Genomic DNA, 18,800 nt, shown 5'->3' with positions numbered 1-18,800 from the left:
GTTCTCTTTGCCTGTCACTTGTGGCTTGGTAGAAGAGCCCGACCCCCACCTGGCTCCAACCTCCCCTCAAGGGAGTTGTTGAGAGTGAGATCTTCAGAAAGCTCTTTAGCACTAGACAGATCAGCCTTTGCTGACAACCTGCTGCAACTGACACCCATCAAGCACTCATGGGGCAACTTTTCCAGCTTCTCCAAACTGCACAGCTGTGACAACATCTGGGTGAGCCCAGTAAATCCATGTGGCACCTAGCTTGGGCTTCCACAGCCCCCCAGTGGAAAGCTCACCCTTTCCAGGTTGAGAATGGTGGCCATCTGGGAGAGACGGGCAAACTTGTCACGGATGGTCCAGGTGGTAACCGTGGTGAGATAGGCAATGAGGGACCTCAGCTCCTTGTCAAACTGCAGCCCGCCAAGCTGTGGGGACCAGGGGAGCTCTGTTAACTCTGCAAGCAGGCTCAGGGGTTGTGCTGAACACACAATTAAAAGTTACAGAGGAGCAGGGGGAGGTTTCTGAGCAGGAGGGTTCCAGTTAGACCATATATTGCAGGTTAAACTGGTTTTAAGTTTAGACCCAACTTCAAATCCAGCCCCTTTATTATCATGGAATGGTTTGGGTGGGAAGGGATCTGACAAGGTCATCAAGTCCAACCCCCTTTCAGGGAGCAGGGATGTCCCCAACTAGAGCAGGTTGCTCAGAGCCCCAGCCAACCTCACCTGGAATGGTTCCAGGGATGGGGCATCCACCACCTCTCTGGTTCGTGCTACAAGCTCTTCCCAGCTCCATCCCAAGATACACTTGGAGCTCCTCTGAGAGCACCCTTTGCCTCTGCCCTGCCCCATCCCTGCTCCGAGGGTTAGCAGCCAAGCAGCCTACAAGGCAGAGGACCTTTGCTTACCCTGCTGAAGGTGGATTTGAGCAGCACTTTCTCCAGCTCGATGGCTATCAGACTGGTCATAAGGCCAGTGAGTGTATCGTAGATCACTGGAGACAGCCCAGCCTGGAAGCAGAAACCAAACCTGTGTCATTCTCCTCAGGAACAACAGGGTCCACAAAACCCAAGACTGTGAGAGCTTTCAGTTAGAGCCCTGTTGCTTGTGGGTTCAGCTGAGAACCGGGAGGAGAAGGAAGCGACAAGGGCTCCAGAGGACTCCTGCCCACTGTCCCCCTGAGCAGGGGAGGAGGTGGGAGATGGCCATGTGGAGGTCTGGCCAAAGCCTGGCAGTGTCTGTCGGTCTCTCTACCTTGAACTCTGTCATCTGCTGTTCCAGGTTGATGATGAACTGCTGCACCCAAGGATCATTTGCTTCGTAGTCGCTGAACTCCTCCTGGCATGGGAATACAAAAAGGGTTGTTGCTGTTGTTTATCTGGGCTGTCCTCAAAAGCAGCAAACAGCCCAGAGGGCAGGAAGCAACGCCCTTCCTGGAATTGTGGAGTCACAGAAGCTTTTTTGTTAGAAGAGACATTTAAGATCATCAAGTCCAATCAGTAACCCAGCACTGCCAGGTTCCCACTGACCCATGAACCTCAGCACCACATCTCCACAGCTTGGAAACCCCTCCAGGGATGGGGACTCCACCACTGCCCTGGGCAGCCTGGCACAGCCCTGGAACAACACTTTTGCAGAAGACATTTGTCCTCGGGTCCAAACTAAACCTTCCCTGGCATGACTTGAGGCCATTTCTTCTTGTCCTATCACCTGTTCCTTGGGAGAAGACCCTGACCCCCACCTGGCCCCAGCCTCCTGTCAGGGAGCTGTGGAGAGCCAGAAGGTCTCCCCTGAGCCTCCTTTGCTCCAGGCTCAGCACCCCCAGCTCCCTCAGCTGCTCCACACCACACTTGGGCTCTAGACCCTTCCCCAGCTTCATTGCCCTTCCCTGGACCTGCTCCAGAAGCACTGCACACCTTCCATCTTCACAAGCTCCTCTGTAGCCAAATGCCTCTCTCCAGGCTCGGCTGCAGAGCAAGTTCAGGGTATTTTTCTGTTGCTCTGTGCTGAGGAACGAGCAGGGTACTGAGGGGGGAGGAGGCAGCAGCTGCTCTGACTGTGGTGCTGAGCAGGGGATGGAGGGTGCAGCAGCATGGCTGGAGAACCATGAGCCTCACCTCCTCGATGTTGTGGGACACTGAGAGGAAGAGGTTGATCCAGGGCTTCACCTGGGGTTTGATGGCTGTGCTGTTCAGCTCGTTGAGACCTTCCTGAGGGGGACAAGGAGCACAAAAAAGAGGAGGGTGACTGAGCACAGCTTAACATCCAAAGGCACACAACCTTTACAGCCAGGCTGTCCTGATACTGCCTCCATCTTCTCTGCATGCTGGGGACACCAACCCACAGCCTTGCACAGGAAACTGAACCCAGAAGTCCCAGGCCCCACACTCTCCTGGTGCTGGATGGCTCCAAGGACCACAGGACAGTAAGAAGAAGAACGACGTTGGCTCAGAAGCTGCTGTTGTGCTGATCTGCAGCCTGCTCTGAAGGGCTTCTCCTTCCCCTAGCCCTGCCCACGCAGCTACAGAGGTTTCATGGCAGGAGAGAGGCTTTCAGTTCACATCCCACCAGGGCAGGAAAGACCCAAGCAGCAGCCTTTCCACTCAGCACTAGCCAGGAGGACACCATGATCAGGCTCCTGCAATGCCTCCCGCCTCCAGTGCGGCTTAGCTCAGCAGGAGAAGCTAAAAGGAGGCTAAAAGCTGCAACCACGGGTGGTTCCCTGAATTAATCATAACCCCAGCACATGCCTCTCCCCCGAGCAGCAGGCTGTCAGCAAAGGCTGTTCTGTCCCTTCCATGCTCCCTCTGAAAGCCCTCTCCTGCCAACCACCCCTACTTGGCTCAGCAAGATGTCGAGAGCTCACCCAGCATGAAACTGCTCAGGTACCATTCCTGCCTGGCATTTGATGGGAGCTTTTAACTAAAATTGGCATTTCTAAGCAGGCCCTGCTGGCAATTGCCCTTTTCCAAGGCAATTTAACATGTGTGTGACTCGGGCAGTGCAGGAGCTTGCTCCTCAGCCTCTTGATTGCTCTGCAGCCAGTTTTAACACCATGCTAGAGTAAGACTGGAGAGCTTCACTCCATGCTGATGAGCTCTTTGGTTACAATACTAACCACAAGCCCCAAGAGGGTTCACTGGCAATACTGCTCTGAAAGCCTCTGGCTGCCCTGAACTGCAGAGCCCAGTGAAAAAGAGTCTGGCCCCACTGTGAAGTACGAAGCTGATGGCAAACCTGGTTCGAAATATTCTCTTTTGCTTGGTTTCTTTCTGCAGGAGTCTTCCTGCTCCTCTCCCTGCCAAAGATCACTGTGAAATTTTAGGGTACGAGGCCCCAGCCTGTGACACAAGACTGTGGATTTGGCCAGAGAGCTTTCTGACCCGTGCTGGGGAATACTTCCATCTGGGAAAGGAGGAGAAACCCCAGAGAAGAGCAGCTCTTCTCTACCAACAGCCCATCATCAGCACTACCTAGTGAGGCTATGGACAGCTTGAGAACCTGCTGTGCCCCAAGGACAATGGAGAAGGTGGAAATGCTATTATAATATTTCTTCTCCTGAAAATGCTGAACCAACAAAAACTGTGCTGAGTGAAAACAAATGAAGCAACATCCCTCCTGGCTCTGCAGCTGCTTCCAGTGCTTTTCGTGCACCCACCAGCTGGTGTGGTTGCGCAGAAGGGCTGGATCTGCTTCCATACCTTCAAGCTGACTGATTTTCTCCCTCCTGCAGTTCTCCCTGGCACCCCTGGAGTCAGACGTGGCCCAGGCCTTGGGTCGAAACAATTCCTGCCTGAGCTCTCCCTGAAGACAGGGGCCAGACACACTCACCTGCAGCAGGTCACGGAATTTGTTGGAGACAGCAGCCATGTCAGAGAGGCAGCTCTCAATCTTGGCCTGTGCCTGCTCCCCGCCGAAGCCTTGGCTGAGCAGCTTGCTGCAGTCACTCTGCAGGGAAAAGATCCATCAGCAGGCTGCAAAGGAACAACCCGGGCAGTTTCTGTCCCTGTGTGTGGCTCTAGGACAGCCACCAAGGCAAAGGCTGCTGGCTTCTGCTGGGGAGAGGACACTGAGAAAGGAAGCCAGGGGCTATCTAGCCCAGAACCACAACTTCTCAACAATGTACATGTTATTCCACTGGCTCCCAGGTTGGTCAAGCTGGAGGAACTGGTATTTCCAGCTGGTGTTATCAGCCAGAGATCGCTCTGCCAGCTCAAAATTGCTGTCCTGAGGCTGGAGGGGAAAACACCTCAGGAATTTGAGCACAGCAGGAAGTCCGGGTGGTTTACTTAACTCCTCCCAAGGGAGGATATTACAAATTTGATTAAGGAAATAACAGTAAAGACTCCAACATCACCTCCAAAGTCTTCTTCAAGGTCATGATGTTTTCGCTGCAAACTTCCACATTGTTTAAGGTCACCTGGAAAAAGACAACAAACCAAACTTAAGCCAAAGTCATTGGAATTTCCCACCCCAAGTCCTAACTGCAGTAACTGAGCCTGTGTGCTGAACCCACAGCTAGTACAAAGCCTGGGGCAGTTCACTCCTTTCCTACACCGTTCTGCCCCACTCGTGGGTGACTGGGGGAAGGCAGGATTGTACTCCAACCTCCTGTGACCACGTCGTGAAGAGCAACAGGTCAGGAGTGGCTGGAGGAGATGGTCCATACTCTGCGTCCAGAGAAGCAGGGGAGGCAGGAAGGTGTTTGTATCCAGGCAGGAGAGGAATCGGCACCTCTCCTGCCAGATGAGCATCTGCTTGTCATGGAACAGACTGTTCTCTACCTGCTGAAGCTGAACTAAATGTCAGAGTAAAGCTGAGGTTTGTGCAGACAAGGAAACGAGGCAAGCTGACAGGTGACTGAGGAATTCCAGCAGGAGAACTGGCATTTTAAGCCCTTTACTTCAAGAAATGCAGAAACCTGTAAACCAGGAATTTAATGAAATGGAAGAGATCAGTCTGTCCTGCTCCCTCTGTACAGCGATCGACCCGAGGAGCCTCTTCAGCATGGGGGGTTCACAGGAGCTCACATGCAGGGAGACAAGTCGGGGTGCTCTCAGAGTCCCTGCCCACGGGTCTGGCTGAGAGGAGAGAGCAGATCCAGAGCTGCTCTCCCAGTGAGGTGTTTTCCACAGTGCAAGGTCTACACAGCATCCCACCATGGGACAGAAACTTTTGGAAACCACAGGATGGGCCAGGAAACTTTTTAATCTAGAGGGAGAAGATGTGTTTCCACCACTTTTGTGCACAGCCTGTGAAGAACAGGGTTGATGGACACCTCGAAAGAGCCCAGACTCTTCCCCAGCCTGGAGAGAATTGTTATCACAGCAGCCTAAGAGGCAGTCGCAGGGTCATACTTGCAAGAGCCCTACAAACATGAAATGAGGTAGAATCATCTACCAAACATCCAAAATCAGGCCACCCACCATGTCTGAACAGGTCTTCAGGTTTTCTGAACGTATGATAGTCACCCCAGTCCTGTTCCCAAGAGCTCCCTGTTGTCTTTCCCCTCACTCCAATTCATTCTACACTGGAGCAGCCACCAAACCCACCAGAAAGGACTGCTTGGCTTCATCAGTGCTTTCAATGCCTTTGGTATCAAACTTGCCCTGCTGCAGGCTGCTGTGCATGATGTTCACGGCGCTGGTCACCCCTCTCTGGAAGTCCTGGAAGGTCGTAGCTGGAAAGCCCTGCTTCAGCTTGTTGTACAGAACCTCCCTGTGGGACAAACAGAACATACCAGGACTTAGAGGAAATGCTGCAAATCACAGCAGAGCTGTGCTCTGTGACAGGAGGCAGCACTCCTGCAGAGCTGTGACCTCAGCAAGGTGAGTGGAACATCACAGGGACAAAGAAGGGGCTGCTAAATATCTCCTGAGAGCATCTAAAAGGATACAAGGCTGAAAGGAAACCATCAACCACACAGTTCCTGAGCTTTCCCCAAAATCCTACGGGCAGCTATTTGCTGACATCAGTTCCCCATTCCCATGATGGGGTTAAAAAAAATGGAGCAGGATAATTGTAGGCTCACCCCAAGTTCAAGTCACTGCGCAATCTCACAGGCAGCCCAGAGAACAATGAGGGGTGACCACGTACCATCAATCAGGGTAGCACTGTGATGCTACCTGGTGAATCTGCTTGAAGGTTGGAGGCTCCACAGAGAGATTTGGCCAGGCTGGGTCAACGGGTGGGGGTTAATGGGATGAGGTTCAACAAGGCCAAGGGCCAGGTCCTGCACTTGGATCAAAACAACCCCCTGCAGTGTTCCAAGGCTGGGGGAAGAGAGGCTGCAAAGTGCCTGGCAGAAAAGGACCAGGGAGGGTTGGTCAGCAGCCAGCTGCAGATGAGCCTGTGTGTGCCCAGGTGGCCAAGAAGGCCACGAGCATCCTGGCTTCTATCAGCACTAGTGTGGCCAGCAGGACGAGGGCAGGGATCATGCCTCTGGACTCAGCACTGATGAGGTCACCCCTCAAATCCTGGGTTTGGTTTTGGCCCTTCACTCCAAGAAGGACCTTGAAGGGCTGGAGTGTGGCCAGAGAAGGGCAACAAAGCTGCTGGGGAAGGGTCTAGAGCCCAAGTGTGGTGAGGAGCAGCTGAGGGACCTGGGGGTGCTGAGCCCAGAGCAAAGGAGGCTCAGGGGAGACCTTCTGGCTCTCCACAGCTTCCTGACAGGAGGTTGGAGCCAGGTGGGGGTTGGGCTCTTCTCCCAAGGAACAAGCAAAAGGACAAGAGGCAATCGCCTCAAGTTGCACCAGGGGAGGTTTAGGTTGGAGCTGAGGAACAACTTCTTCCCCTTGAGGGATGTCCAGGCCTGTGCCAGGCTGCCCAGGGCAGTGGTGGAGTCCCCATCCCTGGAGGGGTTTCCAAGCCATGGAGATGTGGTGCTGAGGGACATGGGTCAGTGGGGACCTGGCAGTGCTGGGTCTTGATCTGAATAGTTTCTTCCAACCAAAACAATTCTATGATTCTATGTCTTGGTCTCACAAGGATTTTGGGCCATGCTATTCCTTTTTGTTTGTACCACAAGTGACAACTGTTACTCTAAAGTATGCCCAGCTCCAGCTTCCCACACCAGATCTGATGCTGCTTCCTAAAATCATCTTCCATGAAGACAACAAACCAGATTTTCAAAGGCAAAGAACACAGTGAAGACCATCTGACAGCAACCACTGTTTGCAGAAGGGAAGGGACAGGTAAGCTACAAGGAACTGGGTGTGTTTGCATTACCTGAAGTCAGACTCCAGCTCGGTGGTGGAGTGGTTGATCATAGCACAGAGACAGTCTATGCTGGAGCTGGACAGAGCACGCCCAATGCACTTCTTCACTATGTAAAACACATCATCCACCATGCTGGAGGTGAGCTGGCCCTTCTCATAGCTGTCCATGGCAACAGCCTGCAAAGAAACCTGGCTGAGCACAGAGAGGGAAGGTGCCCTTGCAGAGCAGTGCTGTGAGACCCAACTGTCAGCCTGCCCCTCTCACCCCGAGCTGAACTCTACCACACGTGGGCTGGCACCTCCCATCCTAGTTTTCAGTAGCCCATAGACCTGGAAGATCTGACTCTAGAAGACACTCTGATGTTTGCTGGAGCGTGGCCAGATAAGGGCAACAAAGCTGCTGGGGAAGGGTCTAGAGCCCAAGTGTGGTGAGGAGCAGCTGAGGGAGCTGGGGGTGCTGAGCCCAGAGCAAAGGAGGCTCAGGGGAGACCTTCTGGCTCTCCACAGCTCCCTGACAGGAGGCTGGAGCCAGGTGGGGGTCAGGCTCTTCTCCCAAGGAACAAGCAAAAGGACAAGAGGCAATCGCCTCAAGTTGCACCAGGGGAGGTTTAGGTTGGAGCTGAGGAACAACTTCTTCCTCTTGAGGGTTGTCCAGGGCTGTGCCAGGCTGCCCAGGGCAGTGGTGGAGTCCCCATCCCTGGAGGGGTTTCCAAGCCATGGAGATGTGGTGCTGAGGGACATGGGTCAGTGGGGACCTGGCAGTGCTGGGTGCAAGACTATCAAGTTGGACCTAGTGATCTTAAAGATCCCTTCCAAACAAAATGATTCTATGTTCAGAGTCAAAGCTCAGAAACAACCACTTGCTTTCAAGGCCAAGGGAAACAAAAAACTTCTCCAACAACTGCAGGCCTCCCATGTATTCATCTGCCTCCCTAGGAATGCTCAGCAGAGGACTGTGGAGAACACACAGAGCTCTCACCTGCTGGCAGAGAGTTTGGGCTACTGCAAGCAGTAGTTTGAGCCCTACCTTGTTGACAGTCTCCCTCATGAAGTATTCCTCCATGGTGATGTAGTAGCCAATGAGCTCCTGCATGGTGCGGCTCAGCAAACAGTTGTTGAGGAGCTTGTCCAGGTATTTTTGATGCTCTAGAGAATACAGAAGAGATCCATCAGCAGGGACCAAGTGCCAGAAGGCAGTTCTACCTCATCCCCTTGCTGCCTGTCTCATGGGTACCCAACAGACACCCACCTGCAAAGCCCAACCTGGACTAAATCACAGGCCTCAACTGTGGAGCTGAAATTGCTGAGTTGACTTTTGCAGGTGACAAAACGATTTCCAGACCTCCCTGGCGTACCAAAACCCTGAGCCTCTTTTCCCTGTGGCCTTCACCTTTGGGATCTGTGCCTGCAGTGACCAAAGGTCCCTCCCTCTCTCTCCTTGGGGACCTTGTTTGTTATGCTCTGCAGTCATTCCTAATGTTTTCCCCGTCGGAGGGAATGACCAATGATGAAAATAAGTTTGGAGACACCAGGCTACACAATCCTCTTCCACAGACTGCTCCCAAAGTGTGTTTGCAGAGCCTGTGTCACTCTGCTCTGCTACCAACTCAGACGTACCTCCACTTCTGGCTGCAAGGAGCAGAGAGTCTGCAATCAGTCAAGGCATTACCTTGCTTTACTTCCTCTGAGGCCATGGAGTCTCCCACCTCAAAATCAGACAGGATTCGTCTCTTGATGAACCTCAGGTAGAGCTCACTGCGGGCATTCATCAGAGTGACTTCTGTCAAAATAGGGTCGAGTTCCCTGGAAGGAACGAGGCAAGACTCAAGGCAGCAAGACCACAAAAGGAGAGGCACTAATGGGACTCAGTTAAGTGGCATGTTCTCTTCTCTTACTCTGAGATGGATACCGCCCCTTCCCATCTGTGCTGTCAAGAGGCAAAGCTCCCCAGAATCACTGGGATGTGTCAAGAATGCACATGCCATCCAAACGGCTTCTAAAAGTCATTACAGAGAAGCTTCTGTTTTCCTCATGGATGTGGCAACAACCTCATTAAAATCACAACACTATGGGCTGCCAGGCTCTGAGAGAACTTCAAAACTAGCCCAGTTTTGAGTGGGAGGTTGGAGCAGAGACCTTGGGCAGCCCTCTCCTACCTCAGTTTTGCTGTGATTCTGTGAGCCCTACCTGGCCACTGTTAGAAATGCCTCCTCCCTGCCATCTTCATAGCTGTGCTTTTGTGCACAGATTTCATGTGAAAATGATGAAGAATCTGTTTCAGCTCAACAGCTCAGGAAACACAAGACCAAAAAAAAAGCATGACAGTGCAGAACACAGTGTTCAGATCAAACTGTCTGAAAAAATAAGGCTACTGTCACATCAGCAGCTTTTTCCATCAATGTGCACAAAAAAAAAACTCTACAAAGCTTCCTCAAAAGCCTCACCGTACACGAATGGGACAAGGAACCTTCACTGTTATTTCACAGATGAAAAAGCAAAAGCTCAGGAAACCTGGGATGCATGCACAGCTACTCAGAGCAAATAGTGAGTATTACCATGGAAATAATTGGTCACGCAGGCTCCCAGACTGATCTTGCTTGAGGAAGTTTCCTTCCAAGGCATGTTTAGAAGCAATGCAGTGCCAGAAGAGCTGGGTGCACTTTCAAATGGCCTTACTTCAGGGCTATGCAAATACTTAAGAAAAGGAGGGAGACTGAAAGCACTTTGGTTCCTTAACTGATGTTACAGAGCTGCTGCAGCAGCCGTATAAATTAAGTAAGACCCAAAGACTTATTCCTGATTCTGTCATAAATTACCTGCCCAGGGAGCAGCTCCACTCTGTGGGCTCCCAGGACCATACTCTGACCATCAGAGGCAACAGGCAGACACAATGAAAGTCTCAGTCCTTCGTGTGCTGTGACACCACTGCCCCTCCAGCAATATTTAGGGGCAAGGCTTAAAAGTAATGAGTAAGCAAAATAATGCACCAGCACAGAAGCTGCCTTTATAAAAGGGCAGCGAAAGGCACCCAACAACTGGATGTTATTCTTTGGTAGCCACAAAGCCTCTGGAAGACTGGTGGAGTTATCTAAATGCTAAGGAGCATTAATAACAGCTCAGGAGTGAAAGGTTAGAAAGCAAAAAGAGGTTTTGTTTTACCTTGGTTCAATCTTCTCTGCAGAAGAACTTCTCATCATGCTATTCTGAACTTGCTGGAACTGCAATCACAACAACAAAAAAAAAACAAAACAAGGGAGAGTCATCCAAGTCTTTGCCAATGGTGCTTCTCGTGGTGTAGCCCAAGGAGGTCTCACTCGGGGCAGGCGCTAGGAATGGTTTGCAGGAAGCACTGCCAGAGAAGGGAACTGCAGCAGGTCACCTCCTCCAACTGCCAGGAAGGAACTCCGACAGAGCCATCAAGACCATGAGACAGTTAGAGCAGCCCTGCATCTACCAGACAGAAGCAGGAACAAGACAGTGAGGAAGCTGCACTGAAAGCACCCTACAGAGCCAAGACTCCTGCCCAGGCTCCATTCACCCTGCTCCCAGTGAATCCCCCACAGCAGCAGGGACACCTATGGGTTGGACTCCTTCAGCCATCAGCACAAAGATGGAGTCAAGTGACGTTATGCCTTGACACACGAGGTCAAACTGTGCCACCTCTGTGGCAGTCGGAGCCCCACGGAGCGGGATGGAGGCCACAGTTGGCTGTGGCAGGCAGCATCACCCCCCTCTCACCTGCCTGTGATAGTCTCTCTCTTTGATGAACTTGTCCACCACCTTCTCCACCTGCCGGTCGCACTCCACTTGCAGGTGCTTGATGAGGGTGTACAGTCTCCCTGGCCCATAGTAGGTCTCCACGATGGGCTGGTGGGTCTCCACAACACGAGCAATTCCTGCAGGGAGACAGGAAGCACAAGAGAGAGGCTCAAGCAGGAGTTCCCATCCAGTCTGGCCACCACCTGCCTCCCTACAACCTCCTTCCAGGGAGCTGTAGAGAGCGTTAAGACCTCCCCTCAGCCTCCTCTTCTTCAGGCTAAACAACTTCAGGTCCCTCAGCTGCTCCTCCTAAGACTTAACCTCAAGACCTTTCACCAGCTTTGCTGCCCTTCTCTCCACCCTCTCCAGAACCTCAATGTCCTTCTTGTCCTGTGGTGCCCAAAACTGAACCCAGTTCTCAAGATTCAGCCTCACCAGTGCCAAGGACAGTGGGATCTTCACTTCTCTAGTCCTGCTGGCCACACTATTCCTACTACAAGCCAGGAGGCCATTGGCCTTCTTGCCCACCTGGGCACACTGCTGCTTCATGTTCATCTGGCTGTCAGTCAACACTCCCAGGACCTTCCCTTCCCCAAGTCTAGAGCTTTCCTTGGGGTTGCTGCAGCCCAAGTGCAGGACTCGGGACTTGGCCTTGTCAAAGCTCAACTGACCATGGCCCACCGGTCCAGCCTGTCCAGGTCCCTCTGAAGGGCCTTCTGACCCTCAGACAGATCAACACACCCACCTAACTTGGTGTCCTCTGCAAATTACTGAGGGTGCTCTCAATCTCCTCATCAAAATTGTTTTCTCCTTACAGATCCCCACCGCATCCTTGTAGCCCTCCCAAGTGGCCTGCCCCCTTTTCCAAAGGCTAGAGACCCTCCTTTTGTTCCTAACTTCCAGCCAAAGCTCTCTGTTCATCCAGGCCAGGCCTGCCCCAATTTGGAGACATGGGGATGGCCTGTTCCTTTAAGATTTCTTTCTTGAAGTCTGTCCAGCCTTCCTGGACTCCTTTGCCTTTCAGGATGGCTTCCCAAGGGACACTGCCAATCAGACTCCTGAACGGGTCAAAGTCTGCCCTACAGATGTCCAAGGTGGTAGTTCTACCAAACCCCCCTCCTTACTTCTCCAAGAATAGATAACTCTATCATTGCATGATCACTAAGCCAAAGACAGCCACCAACTGTGACATCTCCTCCAAGTCCTCCTCAGTTCACAAGCAGCAGTTCTAAGAGGACACCTTCTCTAGTCATCTCCTTCACCAGAAAGTCTTGGAGTGTGTAGAAGACAACTGGGCAGTCTGTAACAAACTCCTACCACCGTATCTGCCTGATTGGCCTTCCCCTTGATTCCTACCCATATAAACTCAACCCTGTTGTGACCATCATTGAGTAGTATACATTCATATCCCTCCCTGACATAGAGGGGCACCCCACCACCTCGCCTGTCCCTTCTGAAGAGTTGGTAGCCATCAACTGCAGAGCTCCAGCCCCAAGTCATCCCACCATGCTTCCGTGATGGCAACTGCATCATAGTTTTGTTGCTGTACGATGGCCTCCAGTTCCTCCTGCTTGTTGCCCATGCTTTGTGCATTGGTATAGATTAGAACTGGTAATAGATTAGGATTAGAAGCCCAAATTCCCTCCAGCCACATGCATCCATAGTCACCTGCCTATCAATCCTTGTGTCTTTGCCACCAGAGGAATCATCATCCACCATCTCCACTGAGAGAGCCAAATGTAAGACCCTACTACCACGCTGTACCACCGGTACTGGCAGGCTGCTCCCAAGCTCCTCTCTAGCGAGCCTGGTTTTATCCCCTTCCCCCTTCGAGTCTAGTTTAAAGACCTATCAATGAGCCCTGCTAGATCCTTTTTCCCCTCTGAGAAAGTTGCCCCCAATCTGTTCTCAGTAGTCCTGGTGTCTTGTAAAGCAGCCCATGACCAAAGAACCCAAAGTTCTGTTGGGTTCCCCAGGGAGGCAGCAGACTTCACTCTGTCATCATTATCTGGCTCCCCTTGCAGAGCATCATACCTGCTATGCAAGTCTAGTTGGGAAGGTGGGGCAGATGTTGGGCAGATGTGCCTGCAGCACCAGGTAGGAACTTCTTGCCCCTGTCCTCCAAGTCACCACATGCTGTTGGGCAGAGAGAGGGAAACCTGGCAGGGGGCATAAGTGCCATCCAAACCCAGTGTCAGCTCTCAGCACCTGCCAGGTTACAGGAGAAAAGCAGTGCTAGGAAAGCCAGCTTAGGGAAAGCTCTGCTCTCATCTGTCACGCAGATGCCCAAGATAGTGTAGGGGAAAGGGACCTGGGGGTCCTGGTAGACAACAGGATGACCATGAGCCAGCAATGTGCCCTAGTGGCCAAGAAGGCCAATGGCATCCTGGGGTGCATTAGAAAGGGTGTGGTTAGTCGGTCAAGAGAGGTTCTCCTCCCCCTCTATTCTGCATTGGTGAGACCGCATCTGGAGTATTGTGTCCAGTTCTGGGCCCCTCAGTTCAAGAAGGACAGGGAACTGCTGGAGAGAGTCCAGCGTAGGGCTACAAAGATGATTAAGGGAGTGGAGCATCTCCCTTATGAGGAAAGGCTGAGGGAGCTGGGTCTCTTTAGCCTGGAGAAAAGGAGACTGAGGGGTGATCTCATCAATGTTTACAAATATGTAAAGGGTGAGTGTCAGGAAGATGGAATTAAGCTTTTTTCAGTGATGACCTATGATAGGACAAGGGGTAATGGGTGCAAATTGGAGCATAGGAGGTTCAAGGTGAATATCAGGAAAAATTTTTTTACTGTGAGGGTGACAGAGCACTGCAACAGGCTGCCCAGAGAGGTTGTGGAGTCTCCTTCACTGGAGTCATTCAAAACCTGCCTGGACGCCTTCCTGTGTGATGTACTCTAGGTGACCCTGCTCTGGCAGGGGGGCTGGACTAGACGATCTTTCGAGGTCCCTTCCAACCCCTATGATTCTATGATTCTATGATTCTCCTTGGAGAAAAAGCTCATCTTCAGGGAGGTACCTCGACAACGGGGCTTTCTTCTCACAGCTTTCTCCCTCTGCTCTCAAGGAGTTAGCAACACTCCTCCTCTTTTGATGCTACTGCCAAGAAAGCCTCGGCAGCTCTAAGCGGCAAGGGTGCCAGGCTGGGAGTGACTTGGCAGTGGCACAGCCTGGAATTACAGCAGAAGTCTTAGAGAAGATGGTTAATCACCCTGGGATCTCAATTACTGCCTTTGGCGACATTCCCACTGAGCTTTCCTATTCTCTTCCCTCTCTGCTTTCAAGCTCCCGTGGCCCTCCTTGAGGAGCCAGGCCTGGAGGCATCAATAGCTTCTCAGTCTTAAGGGATCCGAGTTGTTTGTCTGGATAGCTGCATGTCTGAAGAAACCTTCAGGGAATACCCAATTGTTTTGAGGATGTAGAGAACAGGAAGAGTCTGATTCCTGGAGGAAGCCAACAAATCCTTTGCAAATCCACTTTGTGCCTGCACATGCTGTACAGAGGCAAATTTGCTGCTTGTAATGCCCTCTCCTGGCTGGGAAAAAGTTGTGTCCCTGTCTGCCTGGTGTGATGCTCCCATAGCTCAAAGGGGAAGGAGGCATTTTATGATCTCCTGGAGTTAAAATTCAGAGCATTTAAATTGAGAGGCAATGTCATCGTGGGCTATTTTCAATCCATCAGCAAAGAGGAAAGGAAGATTACCTTCAAAGAGGAGTGTCAGGGTGTCTGCAAAGATGACAGCAGCTCGACGGTCACTCATGTCTGTCCCCATCACCAGCTGCAGGTTCTCTTCTGCTTTGTTGGCCACCTGCATGACAACAGGACTGGTCAGCTGGTAACACTCAAAGATATTCTTCATTCCCATGGGGTGGTCCCTCTGTCCCTCGCCCTGTAGAGCTTTTGCTGGCCTTCCCATTGCAAGAGCCATGGCTGTTGTTCCTCCTCTTAAGAGGGATCATTTCCTTTCTTGTGGAAAACTGAAGGATCAAGGAGAGGCAGAAGCTTGTTCTTCTCTTTCCAGGCTCCCTTGTTAGAGCTTTAAGAAAGCACAAAGAGCAAGACAGAAGGAGAAGCCAGCCAGCAGGATCTGTGTTCAGACTCCAGGAAGCCCATCCCAGGATGCAAAATTCAGGGATAGAGAGGAACTAAGGCCAGTGCTGATTTCTAAGGTTAACAAGCCAGAGCCAAGATCTCCTTCCACAACATCTCTTGACAGAGATGAGGTTTTGCTTTCCCCTAGGAGACCCTGAGAGGTCACAGTATGTCTCATGGAAGCTGCTACCTGCTTGCAGAGGTACTCGGAGAACTTGCTCAGCCCCTCTTCATGTAAGCCCAGCAGAGGGAAGATCTTGAAGAACCGTTCCACGTGGGGCAGGTCTCCCTGCTTCATAGCTGTGTCATATTTCTCTGTGACAATTGTCTTCAGGCGTTGCTCTGCTTCCTGCAGGAGCTTCAGGTTGGCATCAATTATGCCCCCTGCTCAGAAGGACAGAAAAGGATAAATGACAGCATAATGTTAGTTCTGTACCAAGGGCTGTTTTTTTTCCCCAGGAGAGAGACCCGCACTGTGCAGCGCTGAGGTGAGAAGGCAGAAGACACACTGGAATTCCCCTCAAGCAAAGACAGGTATGTGTGGGATGTACATGTAGCTAATGTCATGGTCTCCCATGGAGGATGTGAACACATCAAGCAGGACATCTCTTTTAGGGATCAGGGAATTTAATCCTTCATTTCCAGTTGCTCTGCTTGGCAGCACACCGTATCACCACAACAATTCTCTCTGACAGAGCCTTCTCCCTCATTTCTTTTGTCCTGAGTGTTCTGTCCTTCACCCAGTTACCATCTGAAATACTATTAAAGCTGGCTGCCAGGAACTCTCCATTCAATTAACGATAATTCAAAGCTAATAACACTTCAAAAACGTTCATCTCTGTGTTACTCTGTAATGTACTAAGATCTTCAGCTAGCATTAGATCTGCTCTGTCTATTGGGCTGAGGCTATCTGCCGTGGGAAATCATATAGCCTCTAGTTATCTGCTGACAAGGGGACTTATCAGCTTCTCCTCACACGCTCTACTCACCTTCCTTGCCCTGACGACTGAGCTCAATCACTGATTTGTCCAGAGACAGATAGCGATGGATATGAGCTGCTGCTTGTTCATAATCCTCGCTTCGCAGGGCTGTCTGAACTCCATCCATGCAGAACTTCAGGTCAAGGATGTCATCAGCTCTCTGAATGGCCTGATAGAGTCGATTCTGCAAGAAAGGCAACCAGTTAAGGCTGGACCAGGGAAAGGGAATTATGAGAAGACAGCATGGAGTGGAAAAATGAAAAGAAGAGATTGAAGTGATGCTTCTCCATACAATAAACAACTATGTAAGCACAAAATCCTAACTACTTAAGTTGTAAGGCTCTGCAAGAGGAAGAGCATTTGTCAAAATTCAGATGGAACTCGGGGCCGTACACCACTCTGACAAGCAGGCAGAGAGCAGAGATACAACCACACATCATCTGGTTTGACCTGAGCAGTTGTGCTGGGCGCTGGGACTTGACACCTCTTTGTCTGTCTCTGTACAAAGAACAGAACAGCCTGGATTCCTGGCCACTCCTGGGTGACAATGACACCTCTGCTGTCCTCAGCTGGTGATAGTTGGCAAAGAGTGCAAATGAAGACTCACCTCAGCTTATTCACCATGTTCTACCAGGAGCTGCATGGACAGAAGGGGATGCTGGAGAACCAGCTGCTATATGGATTAGCGGATGCATTATTCACTCTTGTACCCTGCAATACTGGTTTGGGTTGGAAGGGAGATTTAAAGTCCATCCAGTCCATACCCCCTGCAGGGAGCAGGGACATCCCCAACTAGAGCAGGCTGCTCAGAGCCCCGGCCAACCTCACCTGGAATGGTTCCAGGGATGGGGCATCCACCACCTCTCTGGGCAGCCTGGGCCAGGGGCTCACCACCCTCAGTGTCAAACACTTCTTCCCTCTCTCTAGTCTCAATCTCCCTCTTCTAGGTTCGGACCATCCCCCCTTGTCCTGTCCCAACAGGCCCTGCTCAAAAGTCTGTCCCCAGCTTTCTGACAGGTCCCTTGAAGTCCTGTCAGGCACCCAGAAGGTCTCCCCAGGCTGGAGCCTTCTCCTCTGCAGCTGCCCAAGCCCAACTCTCTCCTGCTGGGCTCCCAGCAGAGGGGTTCCCCCCTCGGGTCATTGCTGGGGCTCCTCTGGCCCCGCTCCAGCAGGTCCCTGTCTCTGCTGTGCTGAGGACTCCAGAGCTGCCCCAGCACTCCAAGGTGAGGTATCACTAGAGCAGAACAAGTTACCATCACCTAGCAACACTGGATACCGCTAAAATAAAGAACAAAGCAGTTTCCAGCCAAGCTGCCCACTGAAGAAAAGAGCACAGATCATTTCCCTGTTCTGCTGTGAGCACAGGAGCAGGCAGAACATGGCTCAGTGGTGACCGGTCCCACGCCCTTGGTGGGGTTACCTTGGCAAGGTCAAGCTGTCGGACTTTGCTGCTGACATTCTCAGCCAGGTTACACGTGAAGGTGATCATCCCTGCCAACTGCTGGGCATCCCCCTCGATCAGCTGCAGATTGGGGCTGGGAACACAAGCAAATTGAACGTGAGAGGCAAATATGAAGTGGTCTGATGGTCTGCGGCAGCAGGATAGTTCTTCTTCCAAACCCCATTGCTCCTGGCAGCAACCAGGTCTCTCAGTTCTTGCCCTTCCTACAGGAGCAAAGCCCCAAAATCAAACAGTCTGCACTGGAAGAGGCTGCACAGACAGACTAATGTCCTCCTTGCCACCAGACAGGGCAGGAACAAGCCACTGAAGCTTTGTGATACTCTCCACTTCTGAAGTGGAAGATGAGGTCTGCAAACCTGTGCTCTGTGAGGGCACTTTGGATGAGTTTCCAGAGTGCCTGCACAAGCTCACCACAAAGAGGTGTCCACATCTATAAATACTTAATACTTGATAAATACTATGAATACTTCTCCATGTCTGTTAGCAGCCTGACACAAGACATCCAATCCAAGCACTGATGCTGAAACCCGACAGTCTTTGGGGTGAGACCTTTACAGAACTGCTCAGTCTATGCCAAAACAGGTCAGTCTGTGTGAGGGTGCAGCTGAGTTCCCTGTTAGTGCTGCTGAGAAGTAGGTGCTTGGGGATGAGGATCTACCTACTGTTCCCTACGACCAACTGGTTTAAATTTTGAGAAGTTCTGAGAATGAACATGCTTCCCTCAGCCCTGATGTGAAATTTCATGTTGTGCAGTCAGCAGGGAGGTGCTGACCAGTGCACAGAAGCAGAAAGGGGGGCAGAGGGTGAGGATCACTAACCCCATGCGATGAAGTGCAACCATCTTGTTCTCTATAGTGCTTTGCTGTTCCAGGAGGGCATCCAGCTCTTCCTGCACGACTTTCTGAAAGAAAAAGATGAAATTTTGTGTGACTTCAACTCTCCTCCAGGCCAGCAAGTTATCACAGACCCTGCAGCCAAGTCAAGAAGAAGCAGCTAAGAAGGCATTAGCCCTTTCAAGAGCTCACATGACAAATAAATCCTTCCTCAGCTCTCATTTTAACCCTGTAATGTTTTTTAGTTTTGCCATTTGAAAGTGTAAGTTATGCAAACCTCATCACACAACGTTTAAGTCAGATAACCTACAAACTCCTCCCCAGGCTGAGCTTTGAATGCATGAGGGGCCCTGAATCTTCAGGCTGCTCATGACTCAGGAACACCAGATCCATGGAGGTGGCACAGTCCCCCCACCAGGCCTGAGAAACAGCTGAGTCTGTATTTCATAGAATCACAGACTGGTTTGAGTTG

The 18,800-nt window shown here is 51.5% G+C and overlaps 1 protein-coding gene across 1 annotated transcript in view; it reads right to left on the bottom strand.

Annotated features, from left to right (window-relative positions):
• Positions 1–18,393, bottom strand: part of COG4 (component of oligomeric golgi complex 4) — an 18,825-nt gene extending 432 nt beyond the window's left edge. The window contains exons 1-17 of the mRNA XM_008943402.1: positions 18,314–18,393; positions 17,454–17,568; positions 16,043–16,217; positions 15,244–15,437; positions 14,664–14,769; positions 10,943–11,100; positions 10,364–10,422; positions 8,874–9,007; positions 8,232–8,350; positions 7,215–7,381; positions 5,540–5,705; positions 4,345–4,407; positions 3,819–3,935; positions 2,105–2,197; positions 1,242–1,325; positions 896–997; positions 285–413 (exon numbers count right to left, since the gene is read on the bottom strand). Coding sequence (XP_008941650.1) covers positions 285–413; positions 896–997; positions 1,242–1,325; positions 2,105–2,197; positions 3,819–3,935; positions 4,345–4,407; positions 5,540–5,705; positions 7,215–7,381; positions 8,232–8,350; positions 8,874–9,007; positions 10,364–10,422; positions 10,943–11,100; positions 14,664–14,769; positions 15,244–15,437; positions 16,043–16,217; positions 17,454–17,568; positions 18,314–18,336 — 2,004 coding nt within the window. The 5' untranslated portion in view covers positions 18,337–18,393. The remainder of the gene's footprint in view (positions 1–284; positions 414–895; positions 998–1,241; positions 1,326–2,104; positions 2,198–3,818; positions 3,936–4,344; positions 4,408–5,539; positions 5,706–7,214; positions 7,382–8,231; positions 8,351–8,873; positions 9,008–10,363; positions 10,423–10,942; positions 11,101–14,663; positions 14,770–15,243; positions 15,438–16,042; positions 16,218–17,453; positions 17,569–18,313) is intronic.
• Between the last annotated feature and the right edge of the window lie 407 nt (positions 18,394–18,800).

The sequence above is a fragment of the Merops nubicus genome, unplaced genomic scaffold, assembly GCF_000691845.1.
Source record: "Merops nubicus isolate BGI_N331 unplaced genomic scaffold, ASM69184v1 scaffold10397, whole genome shotgun sequence".
Classification (NCBI taxonomy): Eukaryota; Metazoa; Chordata; class Aves; order Coraciiformes; family Meropidae; genus Merops; species Merops nubicus.
The sequence above is the reverse complement of the archived record's forward strand: the minus strand, read 5'-3'. Positions and strand labels throughout refer to the sequence as shown.